The sequence below is a fragment of the Falco cherrug genome, chromosome 2, assembly GCF_023634085.1.
Source record: "Falco cherrug isolate bFalChe1 chromosome 2, bFalChe1.pri, whole genome shotgun sequence".
Classification (NCBI taxonomy): Eukaryota; Metazoa; Chordata; class Aves; order Falconiformes; family Falconidae; genus Falco; species Falco cherrug.
This window is the reverse complement of record NC_073698.1, coordinates 23,356,592-23,376,656: the sequence shown is the minus strand read 5'-3', so window position 1 is coordinate 23,376,656 and position 20,065 is coordinate 23,356,592. Positions and strand designations below refer to the sequence as shown.

Sequence of the window (20,065 nt, the reverse complement as noted above, 5' to 3'; positions counted from 1 at the left end):
GCAGCCAGGTGGGGTGATGCTTTCAGACCAGCACAGGGGTGTTTGTGTGTGCTCTGGAGGGTGGCGTCAAAAGGATTCAGACTCAGCAGGGCCACGTCTGCCATGACAGTGCTGAAGGACTCCCCAAGGTGGAAGGAGCCAAACCTGGTGCATCCTACCTGTCCCCAGAAGTGCAGCCAGGGTTTGTTTTAGAGGAAACTGATCAGTTGACTCCAGGAGAGAGCCAGTGCACACACTGGTGCTTACTCAGCATGACCAGCCTGAGAGACAGCCCCTGGGGAGTGCAGAGAGGGGAGACAGCTCACCTGGCAGTGCAGGGGTACCCCACCGACACAGGCGCATCCCCTTCCCCTCAGGCTTCCACTGTTGTGGAGGGAAAGGCACCAACACGCAAAGCTCACCCTTGGTTTCGCGATAGGAAACAAGCATCTGCCCAAAGCCTGGTGAGCCACTCGGGCCCAGGTGGTGGCCAGGAGCAAAACAGAAATGGTTGCTACATGTCTTGGACTTGCTGTTGCCATTGAGATGAAAGTAAGCGATACTGTGAACAACATAAAAAGAGTTAAGTCTTTCCTAACATAAGGCCTTCGGTAACAAGATCCCAACAGAAAGGTTTGGGGGCACAGAAAGAGCAACCTTCTCAGCTCTGCTCCTTTGCAAGTGGAAAGGATCCCAACTGTAACTCTTTTCTAGCTCTTCAGTACTGGTGAAAAACCTCAACCCAAGTAAGCCAAAATCCCCAGGCTGGAGCAAACCCTTGAGACAAAGCAAACTGCTGAGCCAGAAAAAGTGAGAACTCCACCACTAGTGAGCTGGAACAAGCATCTCAAGAGCCGCAGCCAGCTTCTAACCTCACTCCATTCTTGAATCTGTCAGGAAAGCAGCAGCCATTTCCTCCAACAAATGATCCCAATTACAAACCAACTAGACACAGTTTCTAATTTACATTCCTAGAGTGGAAAGAAGATAGTTCCCAGCTAGTGACGCTTCTACAGACTGTAAGCTCAGCCTCAAAATGAGGTCTCACTATGGATGCCCAAACCCCGTGGGCTCCCTCAAAGTGCTCTGTGGGAGTGTATGCCCAGGTACAGCAATGCGCTCAAGGTGAAATTAATAGATGCAGCTCTACTGCTATAAAGGTTTATTAATGAAAGTAGAAGCTAAGTCTAGCTCACAAAAAAATTTTCAGGATGCAAAAGCCTGATGATGAAAGAAAGGATCAAAGCATGATGATGTCAAGGCTCATAACTTTGCATGCACACTCCACTTTTGCCAGCCCACTGCTCCCCAAGACTCACAACTACAATGTAAATCACAGAAGCATTTCTCTTTAAACCCATCACAGAAAGTCCACTGAGTCTGTGACTAACCTTGTCACATCATTATGGAATTTATCCCAAGGCAATTACTTCTCCATCTGCCAACAGATGCAATATAAAAATACGGGATGCATCTGCAATCCTTATCGTGAGGGCTCCTCCCCATGAACTCCTTCCATCCGCAAACAAATGTAACTGGGTGGTATTCTTGGGAGGACTCTCCTACAGTAGGACAGAAGACTGGGACCACACTCCTTAAAAAGGACACAGGCTTGTGAGTTAACAATTCAAGAAACTGTGATATCTAACTGAAACTGTTACTTCTCCATTTCCTAATCAGGAATGGTCCTGTGCTACCAGTTCTGTGCTTTACTTTGTAAAGATCTAACAGTACAAATTAAAATGAAAAGCAAAACCCTGGGCTTCAAAAGCCTCAGCAGATGTTCTGACTGTCTCCTCTGGAATTCAAGACTAGGGCTGCCAATGTTCCTGACCTTATAAATGGAGAGGGGTGGAGTGTCCATGAACTTATAAAAACACAGGGGAGAGAGTCTAATTTTAGGCACTGCAGTCCAACATATGTTTACATTAGGATTTCACATGTAATCAATGATGGAAAATACTCTGGCTTGTCCATTGTCTCCACATAAATTTTTGACATCTAAGTTCAATACTGTGAAAAAAAACTCTGCCTTAACTTTCTTCATTATCGAGAGAGCCCTTTTAAGTACTGTGTGCTCTGAATATGGGTGAGAAAGAGCTGCAAGGCAGCGTCTTTAAAAGTGGCTTAGCTGAGAAGACATTAAGCCCCTCTTGTAAAAGGCATCTTATAAAAGGCAGCCTACAGGATAACTGGTCCTCTGTGGGACAGGAAAACTAATTCAAACCAGCTTCTCATGTCTGCTGCCAAGAGAAGCATAAGAGAGGAGATACCCACATCTTGTGCCCTTCCTCACACACATAATCCATTTATCTTTACAACTGATCCCAGCATGAAGCTTTGGGAACACCTATGCTAGTAGCTTTCTGCTTTTGCCCCAAGGCTTAAAACCTTTCATTACTTCACTCCCACTCAAAAAAAAAACCAAAAACAACCAACCCACTTCCCTTAGGTAGAACATGTGTGGGGACCCTATGGGGATGCACAGCCCCGCAGCAGCAGAGGTATCTGACACTCCACGTTATTTTGCTCTACAACCAAGTTTCACTCCCTAGCACCTGCCACAAATGAGCAATTACAGCTTAAGCTGAGCAATCAAATACTCCCCTTAAGCACTAAGACTCTTAATACTTAGAACGAACACAAACACCTTAATAGTGATAATCAGTCACAGCATCTCTGTTCAGGAGGGGACTCCGGGGGGGACACACAGGAGGGCTCTTTCAGCCCTCTGTTCGGCTCTCCCACTGAGCAATTCCATCTGCATCCACCTGTTCCCAGCATCTGAGAATTAACAAAGCTGCTTCTTGTGATGTGGCTTTGCTTAAGTCATTAAAACAAACACTTGTACATGGCAAATATGCTAACAGTGACACTGCTCTGTTACAGCATTAAAGGTGCCAGCAGGAGCAAGGAGTCAGTGCTTTCTGGAATAACCAAGCCAAGAAGTTTCTGCAGTTTCAGCTGTGACCAGCTCAGTGAATCCAAGCGAAGATACACGTACGGTAACACAGTGCTGGAGAAAATGAAAGCAAGCCATTCTCCCCCTCCTGACTACAACTCTGTCGTCCTTTATTCTCAGCCACCTGTTTAAGTAATTCTAGGCCAAGATTTAAATATACATTTAATCCAAAAAGGTTCTTCTGAAACACTGTCATGTTATAAAACTTTGACCCAAATAGTTTCAATTATCCTAAAATTTTAAAAGATATCATTGGCTTAATCTCAGTGATCTGCTTTTCTACAGACTGCAACAAGCATATACAAAATATAGTGACATACTAATGCTTAGCCCTTGACTCTCCGAAATGCTGAACACCAACAGCTACCACTAAAATTGCCCAGTGCTTCTGAAGACCTGGATGGTCGCCATCATTACAGAGAAAACTAGCTCACTGTTTGGTCCCTGGCAGCAGGATGGTATTTCATGCTCTAGTCTCCCTGCCTCTGCTTGGACTGGGGTGCAGCACCCGTGTCCTGGTTGGGAGCAGCATCTGGGAGCCCGCGTCAGGCACTGGGGCATTTGCACCCTGTTGCTGGGGCCTGTGTACTGCTGGAAAACCAAGGATCCTTGAAGAAGGATCTGCTTTGAGAGACTCGAGGGAAGCCTAATCCTCCAGGGAAGCTCCGAATTCGCTAGCTGGGGATGGGGCATTGTACAGCACTCACTGCTTCAGATGGCAAGCGCAGCGAGGAGTCTCACGAGGCAGGGATTTCAAATTTGTGTTGCAAAACACAATTGGCAAGGATAGAGCAGAACTAAGATCAGAGCCAAGCTGCAATAGGGAAGACATATCAATCGGGTTTGGACAAGCCTGCTGAAATCAAGTAGATACGCTTGAAGTTTTGCACTTTGTCAGTATGCCAACACGCACACACTGGAACCAAACCACAAGCTAGGGATATTAAAAGCCAAGCTCTGTCCATGAAACTTCATGGACCTTCTAACACTGCACTGATTATATTTTATTTATGGGAATCTGTCTGAAAAGACAGGATGGCTACTAAATTGCATATACTTTAAATGAATTTAACACTAGAGAGTTTGAAGAGATTAGTCAGAAATAAGACAATCTCATTAGAAAGTTAGGGCAGCTTTTCTATGAAGACAGTTGAATTTTGTATTAGTTACTAGTATATATGTACAGGAATAAAACTGTATCATTCACTTGCAACAGAGTTTTGTATAGCAGCTAAGAAAGGGCATCAGTGTTCTTTGTTAGAGAAGCATAAGGATGCACCATCCCCTTTCACCTTTGAATGCAATACTAAAATGAGTTGGCCATTTCACACAGTAGCACTGATGTTTTCCAAATCAACAACCACTGCCCAATCTCAGCTTCTCATGGTCCACTATAAAGACGTATTAACTCAAATGCTACATATAATATGGTTCTGACCTCTTCAAACTCAGCTTAGGAGCTGTGAATTTAACCCACTAACAGACTTAAAGGCAAATGACCTTTTGCATATTACAAAGAAAAATGTTCTTGGATATTCAAGTAAAAGAAACGTGTACCACTACTTCTAAGATAAGTATCAATTCTTGATCTTCCTGGCCAATAGTTCATCAGTTTTAAGTATCTATTGCACTGTCTCTTGCTGGGACAGTATATTTGATCTTGATCAAAATGAAAGGAAAGTTTAAGGACTGTTTCTTAACTCCAAATGAGCAAAACTAGTTATGGGATGATGCATCTTAATGGAAATGTTTGCACAGTGTAAATATATAAATATGCTCTTTGTGCATAAATATTTAAGAAAACTAGACTACAAAGATTACTTTTATATGAAACCCCTAAGATTCTTTGTATGTGAATAACTCCTATTTTGTCCTGCATTTTCTGTCTTTGTATAATGTATTTGACTGCTAAATGCATATAATAAAATTTGCTTTTGAAAGAATCCCGAGTTCTGCCAAACTAGTAAATCCCATGTCAAAAAACACTGCAGCAGATGATTTCTGCTTCTCACACAGCTAAGCAGACAGTGATGGACACTTGTACCATGCCCTGCGTGCGTGACATCCCCTAGATTCAGCTTATCTGAGAAACGCTTACTGCTGTCCAGAGGCAAAAAGACAACTCTGGGGAGAGGCAATGTTTCAGGGTGGGGGGAAACAATGCAGCCCGTTGATGAACATCCATTCAACTGCCCCCCATGCCTGGTCACTTTTTCAGCTAGAAGATCTGGTGCAGATGAAAGGCCAGCGAACAGAGCTAAAGTGTCTCCAGCAAAACCTATTCTGAACCAAGTGTGACACAAGTTAGCACCTTAGGCCTGGTAGATGCTTTCTCCAAAGAATCTCCACATCCCCATGTCAACCATCAGAAGCTGGGGATGCTGCCTCCACAGAGACATTCAGTCGAGCGCTCTCTGCTATACCGCGTTTTATAATCTGAGGGGATCTCCAAGCCACGCTGCAGATAAACTACACACAAGTACTGGAAGGAAGCAGAGATGAAACTTTCTCTGGGCAGGCAGAACGTAACTGAATCGCCTACTGCCACAGGAGTTGTGTAGCTGTTGCTGCACATTAGATAAGAGCATCAATCAAGCCTACTGCAGCTTATGTAATAACATTTCTAAACCACTGCAATTTAAGAGATAATGATTCCATGTTAAAAGTATGCAGGGAGTATTGACAATTTCACATATATTGCACAAAACTTCACATTACACAAGCATGGTCAGGATTCAATGGGTATATGAGATTTTTATACCACCAGTAAGTCATCTCACCTTTGCTGGTTAATGATAGAGAAAAATAATTTTGGGAAATGAAGCTGTCATGACTCCACATGCAAATTCTCAGAGAAATTAATATACTTTGTTACTGGGCAAAAAAGCTTAATAAACATGAACACAAGGGTACTTTAACAGTTTCCAAAATTAGGGCATGTCTACTAAAGCAGATCTGATCCGACAGAAGCAGATGTGACTTCGCTTCGGAGTTCAGGAACTGTGCATTAGTACAATTCCAGCCAACATCATCTATAAGTTTTAGGACGCCTGATGTAAGTGGCAAGCACTAAATGCACTTTGCAACTCATGACTGTAACTCTGCATTGCAGAGAGAGTGAATACAAAAGAAATATGATAGAATGAAATACAATTCTAGCACCAAAGTTGAAAAGCCCCGTATCCAACTTCAGAACTTCACATTGTCAAAATAAGGCCACGTTATTTCTGGTATTCTTTATTAAAAATACTGCTGTACACATGAAGAATGAAAACAGGATTAAAGATGAGTAACACATACTGGGATCATGACATTAGAACTTAACATACTGGTGCTTTTTAGGGGAAGCAGTTGACACCTGAATTACTGAAACAAGGGCAAATCAAAAATACATAGGTACCCTCAACAAAATATTTACAATATAGTAAATACAGCAACAGAACTTAAAAACAGGTACAAAAATTAAAATGACCAACATCAGATGATTTCAAAGGTTGTCCCTTCTGTGCTTTTAGCTGTAAAAAATAGGAAGGTCAGAATTAAATTTCCCATCTGGGAGGGCACATCCTGGTGGCTCTTCTTTAAATACAGGTACACAGTTCTCCCTATGAATGGATCAAACTACTAGGACAACCTTCTAAATGGAATTAAAATGGGGTAGAAGGGCTCTCCCCAAAAAAACACCCAAGCTGAACTTCAGACTGTTCAAATCATTCCCAAATACGGACCAAATGAAATAAATAGAAAACAAAAACTCAACTTTTTTTTTTTTTTTTTTAGTTTATGTATTACCTGACACCAAGTATTTTCTGGCTGACGTTATGTATGAAAACTTATTAGCTGTCTACCTTTTTATTTTTAAACCAAGTCCTGAGGTTACTAGGGGCTGAAGCAAACTGACATTATGCAAATACACACAGGTTTGCAATTTAGACATGTCTTGCAGAGGGTGGTTTGCTGGTCTAAAAAGGATGAGAATTCAAGCCCTATTTTACCCCTGCCTTACACTTTCACAAAATATTGGTCCACAAATTAAATTTTCAAAGGTTCCCAAACCCCACAACTGAACAGATGATCCCCTTTCATTTTCAAAGAAAACAATACTGGAAAAAACCTCAGCCCGCTTATAAATTAAGCATTTCATATTTCTTCTAGAATACAAGTACTTCTTTTTTGTACAAAAGAATTACAATATGATTTGTCAAAAAACATATAAAAGACAGCTGCTCTTCCTCAAATACATGAGCTAATGATAAAAGACTGTTTTGCATGTTCACTTTTCAAAGTTCCTGTTCCTTTTATATTAAAAAGAACATTCTGGCAACTGTTACGTTTGAATATTAAACATTACGTTCCTTTTAAAATTCATTCGATCAAATGCAACAATATCTGATTTTTAAACTCAACAACTGATGCTACCTAATGTGGATTCAACCACATTTTCTAAAATGTGTAAAGCATGTCCCTAGTCTTCAAAGCTTTCGATGTGAAGAGAGTTGCTTTTTTCTTGATGCAAGTCTCAAGGCAGAGAAACATTTTAAAGCTTATAAAAGTGGACAGAGAAATATTAAAAACTTCTCTGAAAACTACAAATATTGAGAATTATTAAAATTGATGTCAGTAACATCAGTTGCAAGTGCTTAGAGTCTGTCCTGACCTTTTGAGTTTCCACATTTTCTTCATGGTGAGCACCCAGTGCTATTAAAACATTCAGTGCTGGGAAAGGATAGATACAGTCTTCACTACCGCTTTAAGAAAGGAAATTCCTACATTATTTGGCAGTCTTCAGTATCAAAGTGTAGGTGTTTAACTAGAAATCCCATGAATACCCAAGTTTGGAGACAACTGCATGTCCAAATATTAGAAAGGTAATTGAGGAGGAAAATTCCAGACTTTTGAGACTGAATTACTTCAGGAATATTCATGTGTTGAGTATTATCAAAAGTAATATTACTTTGGGCTAAGCAGTGACTGCAAAGGCACAGCAGATCATTATCCCTCCAGATTCAGGCTGTAAAACTTGAAAAGCTCTTGATGCCAGACAACTGCTGTGTTTAGTTAATCTTCTTTTAACAGTGTCTTTGTATCTGTATCCAGTGTAGCGTACCATAATAAAGCTGTGGTTCAAAGAACAGAACTTTATACAAAAATTATACTGTAAATAACCTAAAGTAATACACTCCTGAAACTTCAGGCATTTAAACAATTTCTTTAAAAAAAAAATCTATTAAAAAAATTGCATAAATGTAAATGCTTCTGACTAGCAGGAAAACATACAAACAGTTTTTAAAAGGCGCTGGTTGTGTTTAGAGCAAGTTTGATATGCTCCTTAAATTATAGATGTTTCCCATTATGCTATTTTCGTCACTTCTCTTAGACAAAGTTTAAACCAAATGACAGGGGGCTTTCTTTCCTGTTTTTGTCAATTCACCGATACTTCACTGGTTTTAAAACGTTTCATCTTCTCATGTTTCTTTGAGCTAACAGTGGGTGGCATACAGAGCTTGCATACAACACACTTTTACAGAGGTTACGAACTAAACGGTCATTAATAGAACACAGTTTCTATTAAATTATTTACCTGGTCCTTTATGCTATTCTGGGTGCAAATAATATCAAAAATGAATAAATTTTGCTATATCCTCAGTGACAAAAAATGTATCCCAGAAATGTCCTTGCAAAGAGTTTCCCTTAAGTATACAATGTGGCAAAACTTCAGAGATCAGAAAAGTCTTAAAAAAATTAAAATTAGTGCATATACAAGTGGAAAAAATAAAAGCAGGAACATCATGCACCTGATGTGTTCCTTAATCTAAAATAAATTCTTCACAGATAAAGCCTCCAATGGCAGCCTTAGCTCTAGGATAAGTGAAACATTCTTCCCTTCAAGTAACAGTGTACCTGACTGAAGTGCAAGCAGCTTTGCTCATCTCCTGTTTGTTTCCCAAATGTGAAATGAGATGACAACAACAATTCAGCTGTAGTGCAATTTGCTATTTGTTAAGTTCCTCAGCAATGTCCTGCATGCTTTCAGCAAATACTACAACTGACCATTTGCGGCTGCAATCAGTTCTTGAAAAGTATTTTCAAAGCAGCGTTTTAAATCGCTGTAAGTTACCACAAGTACACTCTTCTCATCTCTGGAAATGAGGCTTATTTTTTCTGGCACACCAGCATCTAACTGTAACAAGAATGCAAAAGATAAAATAAAAGAAGTGTGAAAGAAATGGCAAAACATTTCCCCAATAACAAAAGCAATCAATTTCTTGGCAAGTACATTGTTGTGGTGCAGTTCAAATCTTGCGAACACCACAGAAAGGAAGGATCTGAATCGCACCACAACAATGTACTTGCCAAAAAATCGAGACATTTTGGTCTTAACCTGATGGACATTCCAGACCTTTGGACTAGGTTACCATTGTTTTCTTCCCTTTCCATAAAGCTAAGAGTCCTGCAATGCTATCTTCCCCTGTGTAGAAAGCCTAGCAAAATTTCCATGTAGCTCCTGATGCACAAAACCACTTCTGACATTACATTTGCACCTAAGATGCACAAGCCTCCATGCAGGGTAGGTAAATTACTTCTTGCCCCCTCAAAAATAAAATAACGGATGGATCAGTCCCAGGCAGTCTGAAAACTGGTAGAAACCCAAACCTTACGTTTTTGGCAGTACTGGAAACAAACTAGTTCCTGTATGGTAGATTTCATCTCTTACTCTAAGAAAAGTTTACCCAGTTATAATCCATAAACAAATAGGTAATTTGTGGTTAAAGATTAAAGTCTGTTCTACTTTTTTTTTCATGCTTTATTCTGACATCTCAAATTCAGTATTAAAAAATTGTATGCTACACCATGTACTTTAGAGATCTACCACTAAATCCTAGTTTGGAACAGAGAAATATCCTATTTTACATGCTGAAGTCCTTTCTGATGCTATATTTTGTGTTATCCTTGCTTTGCAAGAAACGTTCCTCAATGGGTAATTGTCAGACTCCCTTATAATGCAAAAACTTTTTTTGCTCTGTTTTAGTCGATATATTGGTATTCCCAAATACTTGACACTACAAATTTTCTTGTTCCAATACAAAAGGTGGGGCAGAGGCAAGTGGGATATGACACTATTGAGATAATCTTTGGAAATACAACCCCAGCAGGATTAAATAAATGTATCAATGTTGTACCAAATAGCAGAAGAACAGTTAAATTTGTCAGAGATGTCCCACTAGCTGCTGTCTGGAGCAACACAGCAAGTTAGAAATTTCTTGCATTTGTCTTCTAAAATAATGTTCTGAGTATAACCTTAAAAGTTGGAACCTCCCCAGTTTACAGTTTCTGCTTTGCAAATAGCTTCAGAAGGACAAAAGCAAGCCCACTAGCTTTTAGCTCTTCTAAAGTAGGATAAAGCCACCAGTCTCTTCCAAGATCCATTACAAATATTATCATGATTAAGGTGTTTGTGAAATATTGTTTACTGTTCCCATTAGCATCATTCAAGAAATCAGTGAATTACCTTAATGAATGTAGGATATGGAAGATCTGTATTAAAGCCACACAGCTAACGAGAAACATAAATATTTATGGCTTGCTTTCTCTCCTGCTGCGGAGGCATAAATCAGTATCTCAGCTGAAAAGATCCCCAAAACACCACATTGAAAAAAATGTTTAAACAATAGAGTAATTTTCATTCAAAAGGAATGCTTTTGGAGTGTAGCAGGAAAGTCCATATAACCACTTCCACTAGTACACGCTACAGTTTCAAAAGTGTTTTTCAGAGTGTATTTCCAAAGTAGGGTTCTGAAAGTCCTACATTTTTTGTGTGCTGAGCCCACAACCACAGAAGAGAAGAGTCTCTCTTTAACAAGTTAAGCCATGAACGTTTGTAGAACGAGGCATTCTTTGACACCATCTCTTACCTGACCTATGGAATTCAGAACTGTCCCCTCTTGCTACAGTACTGTACAGGTCACTGCTTTCAAATCATCATGGCATTTCACTGCCTATTTGAATATCAACATGCTTTCTTTTTGATTTAGCCTCAATCCTTTTAATGTCCTTTTTAAAGTGATTACAGACACCAACCAGAAAGATAAAAAGGAGGTTAAAAGAAATGCACAGCAGTGGTCCAATAGGAGATTAAAAGCTCTGACAATTTAAAAAAAGATTTAACTGTAGTTAACTCATTTGTTACATGTCAAAGAATCTGAATATATTCAATTTTTTCTGGAAGAGAAAGTTGGCTATCCTAATCCTAGAAAAGAAAATACTAGCCACTGAAACTGTGTATTGTCAGTGTCTGCATCACCATTCTCTACGGAGTGAGTGGAATGACCAAGCAGCTAAAAAAAATAAATAATAATTAAAAAAGTAGCATCTTAGTCTCCTATAATTTACTGAAGTTTGGAAAAACAATGTAAGATAAGTTGAAAACTGATCTGCCAATACAAAAAAAAAATAGTTTGCTTACTTTTTTAATTTATGGAGCAAGACAAGTTCTACAACTACTTAAGATCTTGTGGTCTCTCACATGTCTCCTGCTACTAATCATGAAAGTGCTCAGCTAAAATTTTGCTAGTGGTGCAGCTCTTGGAAAACTGCAAACAGCTTTGTTAAATCAACTTTGAAAAACAAAGGGCTAGAGAGGCTAGGGAAGTTATCAGAAGCGGACTTAACATTTTAAGTCACAGAAATTTTCCAGCACTGTCCTAGACGGTAGGGATTTTGCACAAACTTCTACTGCAGTTTCCCTCCTGTCTCCTACTCTGGTCAGCACAGTTGAGTAATGGATCCTCTTGCCTTACGACCACCCTCTGTGAAAACTGTATCGGCAGAAACCTCCCCCAGTTAAAGGGGTTTTATGGATCCTTTATGCTGTGTTGAAAGACCAGAGTAGCATAAAGGGACCAGCATTGCTTACCCACAGTATTCAGTGCATTCTAGGATGAAAAGTTAATACCGTATCTCATTCTATATTTACTGGATTCCAAGTTTTAATATTAATGTACTGAGTTTATTTAAAATATCCATAAATGTTTGAATATTAGTTTAGTGAATACATTGTTTTCATCCAAAAGAGGGGGGAATAACTATCAGTTAAAACAATGTAGTTAATCTGCCAATGCCAACTTGCTTTTAAGTGGAATATTATTCTAAAGTTAACCCAAACAAATTTTTAAAAGCTAACCCAAGTACAGTGTACCTTGTTAAGACATGAGATAATGTGACTGAGGTCAATCCAAGGAGTACCCGCTTCTGTCACCTGATGGAAAAGGTGATCTCGAAAGAGCTTTAGTAAATACCTGTCTCCAGTTTCTGACCACGTTGGGTCCTTCTGAAACCTGGTGCAAAGCAAAGGTTCATATTAAAGCTCAGACAGTTAAGAAAAAATCAGACCCCACAGATATACGTAACTCTTCAATCTAAACTGAGTAATCTCACTGCTCTGCTAAGCTGTTATAATTTGCCATTACCTTACAGTCTCCTCCCCTGCCACAAACAGAAAATATATTCAAAGTTTTTCAGCTGCTGAAGTACCTGAAGCTACTGCCTACCAAGGGCCACAGAAAAGTAATGGAAGAAAGCAAGAGTTATCTTCAACAAGTTTAACACCTGAATGTTAGAAACCAGCATTACAAACACAACTCCAATTCTATTTAATAGGATGGAAAACCGACCATGAACACTTCATTTTTATGTAGTAGTTGATAAAAAACAAGCTGAAAATTAACTAGCTTAAAACCAGTATTTACACCATTTGCTACAGTTAAAGCAAGCTATGGATTTCCTCAAAAGCTATGGTCACTCACAAGAGACTGCTAAGAGAAAACATACTAAAAAAATTGAAGCAACTTTGGCGTACCTATTTGCAGCCTTCTCTTCTTAATTTAAAATTTTGGTCAATGTTGCTTATACTATTTTTCTCAAGAGTTCTTAAATACTCATTTCTTCAGGGGCAAACATGGGGAAAATGCATAGCTTAAATTTCTAAGGGAAGAAACCTTGTATTACAAACTGCATTTTACATACTCCACTCTAGGAAAACAAGTATTTCTTACTCTGGCCTTTCATTGATTGTTCCCAGTTTTGCTAGAAGCCTAAACAACCTTCCATTCTGCACCTCCTAGAAAAAAAGGAAAGAGGTTATTAACGTTTCTGAAACCTAAAATTAAGACACTTATTTGCAAAAGATATACAGTGGTAACTCCAACGAAGTGCTATTACAACGATTTATTTATTCAAAAAAGGGGGTATAATTTTTTCAGAAAGAGACCACATGCATTGTATTGTGTATCAGTAGGGCAATGCTCATTTTAGCACTTCATACTCAAATCGTAATGTGGAGATTTAACAACTAATGACACCTTGCTGCCCCAGCAGGAACTGGATCAGGCAATCTATTTCTCTGCGGAAACATAAGTTTAGTCTCTTGCCAGCCTGTACTTACAGGCATGCTAAAATAGAATAGGTTAAACAAGGAGAATGTGAATGTGTTAAAATATATATACACACAAATAGTTATCAATACCTGTAGAATTATATAGTATAATACCTTATTTCAGGTAAAGATGAGAAGGAACATAACCTACCAGATTTATTTTTCAGAAATGCTTTGTATGCCATCATTAGTAAACGTTTAACAACAATAGTATCAGGCTAACATTCAAATTAGAATTGATTCCAAATAAAATTTTTAAACAAGTTTTTTCCAAAAAAGCTAGAATTTAAGTCTTAAAACAGTATAAATTCTGAGTCCATCAATGACAGAGATAAAGCAATGAGAATGAGCTCACACAAAAAACCAGAACATTAGAATTATGGGAGCTTGGAATACATACATTTTTCCGCATCACTTAGGATACAGTAAAAAGAGTTACATCCTAGCTTACATTACACTGTGGATTAATATTTTTTTAAAGTATGAGCTGGTCAGAGCTGACAGGAAGGAAGATTCTCTCCTGATATTATTCATATTCTCCAATGCTCAAGCTCTCCAACATTATTTATGCTAAGCTGCATCCCCTCCCATGCATGATCGCATTGATTTCAAATGAATTCAGTCTGGAGTAGATTACTGTGCACAGCTGGGTAAATAAAGTAGGTTAAGGTGATAATAGCTTGACCTCACACAACCTATGGGTTGCAAGACTTCTATCACCAGTCTTAAAAACACACAGCGGAACAGCTTGTGCCTCAACAGTAGCTACACTCTATAGAGACTGACAGGGAAGACTGTATGGACCTCTGCTAGCTGGTCAAGGTCAACCTCCAAGTAACTTTTTGGTAGGTGGCCAAATACACAAAAGCCAAAACCAGATCTGTGTGAATGCTGCTGCCTTGCACGTTCCCAGTCAATGGTGACACAGCTGTGCACAACACTAGCGCTATGTCTCCAGGTGGCCTTCTCTGCAAGCTTGGTGGTAGCCTGTAAGGCAGGGAGCTTTTCTACAGAGTGGATTAGAGGATTTGAAAAATTCAGGCTTGGAATGCTGTGACATATAGATGATGGGAATATTCAAGGTGAGGAAGGAAACGGCATAATGGGGTCGCTGCTCTGTGAAATGTGACCATTACAGGAGTAACAAAATATTCATGGTTTCAAGAAAACAGTTATTAACTACGTACAATCCACTTCCAGCATCAGAAGTCCCTAAGCTACAGATAACTGTGTGCTTGGAGAATACAAGGAAAAACACCATACGTGCCAGTCTTGTTCCAATACTCTCCCCTAAGCATCTGCTTTGGAGCAATAATGAAGGGAGGGTATGAGGCTAGACCGAAGGGATACTGTAGCTCTCATCTTACTGAGGATGTAGTAGTACAAACAAGTTATAGTACAACAACTAATAAGCAACTGTCATATATATCACTGCCAGGTAAACAGATATTGCCAAACTGGAGGCTATGCAACAACTTGCATTTGTAGTGGCTCTGCTCACATGCCAATGCTAACCAACTGCTACAAACAACCTGACTGAAAATGCAGACTGATTAATGCTGATTACAGGATAATATCCATCTTTGTTATGAGAAAAGGCCCACCTGCTCAAATTTGTGCAGGCACATTGGGCCACCTTAACAAGAAATGATCTTAAACATCTTCAGCACAGGAGTAGTGGCTGACTGATAGAGCGGGCACCTGTCATCTACAGCTCTTCATCCAAAGCAGATACCACTTGGCTCTTCTACAGCTCTTTGCTTCTGACAGATTTCAGTATCTTTCACTAAGGAAAGAAAAACTGTTATCCAACAAGCCAATGGTGAAGAAATTAAGCAAAGGAGTCCATCAGCATCCCAACCATTGGTCTACTGTCTCTTAAAAAAAAAACACAAACTTCTACATGAGGGCATACAATGGAAAGCTTAATACCCTATCCCACACATATCTTCAGTGTCATGAAAGCCTTCTGTAATATCTCTCAGCCTTGTCAGAAAATCCTGGGATCAGTGGCTTCTGATGAGCAGGCACCCTTTCCTGTTGAACAAATACACATGGGACATAGTACATACTTCCTTTGTAGCTAGCACTTGATGCCTTGGCTGAACATGATAGACCAACCAGACCCCCACAGCAAGAGATGCACACTTCAGGGAAACTGACGATGGCAGCCTTTACCTCCATGATCTAGCATTCATATGGAAAGGAAAACATATGAGATAAGTAAAGGGACACTGGAATCCAAATCTATCCAAGAATTTCAAGGTAACAGTTGTTGCTCTACAACCTCTGGCACAAACTCTATCATCTAGTGTGTGATGACATACATGGCCTTAATTACTCAGAACACTACTTTTTAACCATTCTGTAAAGAACATTTTTTTCCCCAAAACTGTTGGTTAGACATGAAGATGTCACTTCAGTTAAAGCCTAGCTGAAGACATCCTAAAACTAGTGGTTCTTGGAGCTTCTGGACTTTCAATACCTTGAGTTCAGAGTTCTCAATTCTGCAGGCAGAGTACTTAGGTTGCCAAACAAACAGAAAGAAAAACCAGTAGAAAACATTCTCTTTCAAGGTACAGCTGTAGGAATACTGACTACAGGTTTTCCTGTAGGAATTAGTAAATTATTTACCTTTGCAAGGTCTTCCTCTATAACATCATTTCGCATTTGAGCAGCATCCAGCTGAGTATAGAATCGTGCACCAATCATAGGCATGATATCATTTACACTGCGAAGCCTGTTTTGGTCTGTCAGCAAATACCTGCCAAAATATCCCCACCCCCAAACAGATTACTTAAACATGCTGCAAATACCAGTGAGATCATTCTATTATGACTTTATAACTATTTGACACTGATGCCTATGTAATACACAAAGTTGACAATTGCAGCATTTGTTTAAAAAGATATTAGAAAGAAAACATGTTGATTTACATGTATACATCTAGTCAGTTACTTGTGCAAGGCAGGAGTGTACTTTCATGGAATTGTGTAATTCACCCTGCTCAGAGAGAAAAAACACACTCAAAGAGAGAAGATATAACTCAGATCGTAATGCAATTGTTTTTCAAATGAGGGAAGGGGCACAGACTTCCACTTTTCCCTCTTAGGCTGGAAAAGGAGAAAGGCTGACTATACTAAAGAACAACACAAAATGATATCCAGTCAAGAAAAAGTAGCAGTCAACTCTGGTCAGAAAGGCAACATGCCTATTTCTGAATACCTTCTGAAACCATAAGGTAAGACTAGCATATTGCTATAGTAGATAATAGGCAATGAAACCCCATATTGAAGACAACTTAAAATGCTTGGGGGTTTTATGCTCCTAATCCTTATTAGGAGCTTTAAAAGAACTTAGTAAATAAAATTAATTTTATTGGATACACCATGAAAATACACATTATATAAACAAATTTTAAATTATGTTTAACCATTCATTGTCTGCGCCGACAACTCAATGACAGTAGTTATATCTGTAATCTTACATGCATCTAAAAACACCAACTGACATTTTCATTTTATGTTTAAAAAAAGTAGTTACTTCCATCAAAAGATTTATTAAGCAAACTTACAAAATCAGATTCTTCAGATCAGAGGAATAGTTGATTGTCACCAGCTCCATTGCTTTCTGCAAATTCTCTCTCTGAATTCCTGATAAAGAATTGCAAGCCAAAGCCAACACAACTTTCCCCAGGGAGATCAGATCTGCTTGCTAACAGGGAAAACACACACAGATAATAAGATTCTTTGTATAGATAAATATTACCTATGGTACTAGATGGTGTTTAACAAGAGACAGTTCTTCAGCATCCTTTGAAGAATACAAGCATCTAAAATAAGTGCAATTCAAACCATATGACTGTCCAAGTTACAGTAGTTAAAGGAAAATCTGTCCTGATACCTAGCCATTCTCAGGTATTATATTTATCTTTGAATGCTTAAAATTTACCTATTTTTAGCTTAAAGACAGTATCAAAGAGAACTCTTGCATAGCAAGCAGAAGCTCTGCAAAGAGGTTCTCCTAACTACCTACCTGCTCACTCCTGACAAGTCAAGGAGTTGGTGGCAAACAGAGCAAGTCTTCTCAGTATGAGATGCAGAAATACCCATCAAGGATCATTTGTTAAAACAGAAACAGCATTTGCTGGACTCATAATATCTTTTTCACTGGCCATCCAGTGTGAATTCCACACTGGAATTCACATTGGATTCCAGCAAATGATGCTTCTGTTTTAAACAGACAGCTCAAAGATTTTAATCTCTGATGGCCAGTGTGAAAAGATACGAACTGCCTGATGTAAGTAGACAGGAAGAGGTCTGTATGGCTGACAAACTGAGCTGCATCACATTTTATAAAGAAATTCTTAGTGTTACTAAACACTTTCCTTAAAAGTAGAACTGCTCTTAAAAGATGAATGCTGCATACAGGCTGCTTTGCCACAACAGGAAATTCTGCCAATTTTAATGGACAGCCAACAGACATTATTTTTTAAAGTTATACCAGTTTTTAAAGCCTATCTCTAAAAACAGGAGCCTAATTTAGTAGCAATCACTTTCATAGCAAAAAGTGTCCGATTCTTTTGATGGAAAGGCTTTCAGCTGCACACAAGCTGGCCAAACTTGAAAACACCTGCTGCTTTCCATGCTGGATGCCTGCCCCAGACTGAATTTTAGAGCCAGCTAGAGATACAAATCTTGTATTTTCCTGAGGGTTTTTCTGAGAAAGCTGTTTTTGCAAAACTAAAAAAAAAGTGAAAGCTCCTAATTATCGAGAATGTCAGCTCTATAGTCCAGAGCAAGACTATGCTTTTTAGCAGAGAACATAGTCATACAAGGAATACACCTTCTGTCATTTCTGTGAGAAAGGCTGAAAATTTGGCAGCATTGCAACACTTAAAGTTCTGTTTAGAATCTTGCAGCTTTAGAAAAGTGTTGCGATGGTGAACATGCCACAGCCCCTCACAGCTCTTCCACTCTTACCACCAGAGGGGTAGTTGTGTGCTGCCTCTGGCTGCAGTAGCTGAACCTTCCCTGCAGCCACATCTCCCAGATGTTGAGGGACAGGAATGAAAACCTTTCCAGGGCTCTCAATGTCCCTGCTGTTTCCTTATCAAGTATGATTAAGCAGCACAATTTAAAGATGGACACGCAACATGGTAGAAGTTAAAAAGCATGGTACTCTTGTAGCTAATGAAGACAAAAACAGGATGTGGAAAATGAGACAGAAATAAGGAGGACAAAGTGGTGGAGAAGGAGGATGGACTGGCATTTCCTACACTATCTTTTCTACAGAATCAGGATTTCCTGAGTATCAGCATTCCTTTGTACTTTGGTAAAGAGAAATGAACCACAGCAACAAACCCCATTTTGGTGGGAACTCACTTGCTTCCACTACCAAGTAGGCAATTTGATCAGCAGAAGACCCTGTTATAGTACCACAGAAATCTTGCTGATGCATTATCTATAGCCACATACATCACCTAGCACAATGGCATTTTTTTCCCCCTCTGAAAAACTTAGAAGAAATATGTAAGTATTTGTATTAACCACAACCTTTTCTGTTTCTGCAGTCCCCTACCTATACACTTTAAAATTTCAGTTTCTAGTATTTCATAAGGATGTATCCTATATAAATTCTCTATCATCACACAATCCTGAGACAATGAAAATATACAGTTTCAGCCAAGACCCTATGAAAATATAGTCTTGCTTTAGGCGTTTTTACAATACAGATTGCATAAAAATTTTAAACTTTTTGAGAAAGCGTTTTACATTAACAGCAGTCATTAAATTCTAAATTCAGGCTTTTGGTTTTTTGAGCGTTTGACTCACAGCCTTGATTTTTGTTTGTTTTGCAAATTACATCTAACAGAAGAACTGGCAGAGATGATACAACACACCAGTGCAGCCTCAAACACACACATTTTAAGTTACACTCAGCTTTTAACTTGCTTTAGTTACAAAAGTGGCTTGGATTCATCCCACTAATCTTAGGAACTTAAACTTCAAATCAATCAGACCTAACTGATTTGCTTAAGGTACCTGTAATTCTGCAAGACATTTCAGATATTGAGCGAGCTGAATTGCTCTCGAGGTACTTCACTATTCACTGACAGCTGAAACCCTGAAAGCAAGTACTACTATGCCCAATATTTGAAGTCTTACAAGTGCACAAAACCAGGCAGTAATTTTCCTGTGTGGTAGGGGAATCTCAGAACATTGCAAGCTGGAAGGGACCCATAAAGATCAGGATTTATTGAAGTCAGATTCCAGTTTTAGAAAGGGCAGAACTACCATCCACTGATCACTAACCACGCAGACAAGGGTATATAACTTCCCAGAAGCTGGGGTACACCATCCTTTCTATAGGGAAGCAATCCACATATGCCTATTAAGCCCTCACTTCCCCTGTGAAAACATGAACAGATTCAGCATTCCCTGCTTCCAGGCAGAGAAAGGTTAAAGGAGGCACACAAGAAGTACTAGATCTCCTTGGATCAGGAATACCAGAAATTAATGCTGTATTCCTGTAGTAGCCTTGCTAGTGCAAAGTACAGATTAGGAACAACCACTTCCCTGTTCATACTCCATATTGTGTACCTGTGGATCACACCAGTTTCTTTTGCCACAGACCTGCCGGAAGACTTCTGCTACGGTCACTGTCAACAGCGACTAAGTCATACTAAGTTG

At 39.1% G+C, this 20,065-nt stretch overlaps 2 protein-coding genes across 10 annotated transcripts in view; one reads left to right on the top strand and one right to left on the bottom strand.

Annotated features, from left to right (window-relative positions):
• FLT1 (fms related receptor tyrosine kinase 1) overlaps window positions 1–4,890 on the top strand; it is a 117,848-nt gene extending 112,958 nt beyond the window's left edge. Inside the window, exon 30 of the mRNA XM_055702683.1 lies at window positions 2,869–4,890. Within this exon, the coding sequence (XP_055558658.1) occupies window positions 2,869–3,073 (205 nt within the window). The 3' untranslated portion in view covers window positions 3,074–4,890. The remainder of the gene's footprint in view (window positions 1–2,868) is intronic.
• A 1,272-nt stretch (window positions 4,891–6,162) lies between these two features.
• Window positions 6,163–20,065, bottom strand: part of PAN3 (poly(A) specific ribonuclease subunit PAN3) — an 81,967-nt gene continuing 68,064 nt past the window's right edge. For 7 of the 9 annotated variants that reach the window (XM_055702685.1, XM_055702688.1, XM_055702686.1 and 4 more), the window contains 5 exons: window positions 16,948–17,087; window positions 16,008–16,137; window positions 12,994–13,058; window positions 12,138–12,276; window positions 6,163–9,122 (listed from right to left, as the gene is read on the bottom strand). In XM_055702685.1, coding sequence (XP_055558660.1) covers window positions 8,982–9,122; window positions 12,138–12,276; window positions 12,994–13,058; window positions 16,008–16,137; window positions 16,948–17,087 — 615 coding nt within the window. In that variant the 3' untranslated portion in view covers window positions 6,163–8,981. Of the gene's footprint in view, window positions 9,123–12,137; window positions 12,277–12,993; window positions 13,059–15,445; window positions 15,561–16,007; window positions 16,138–16,947; window positions 17,088–20,065 lie in introns of those variants that run through there. The other 2 variants (XM_055702693.1, XM_055702694.1) reach the window with 1 other exon arrangement.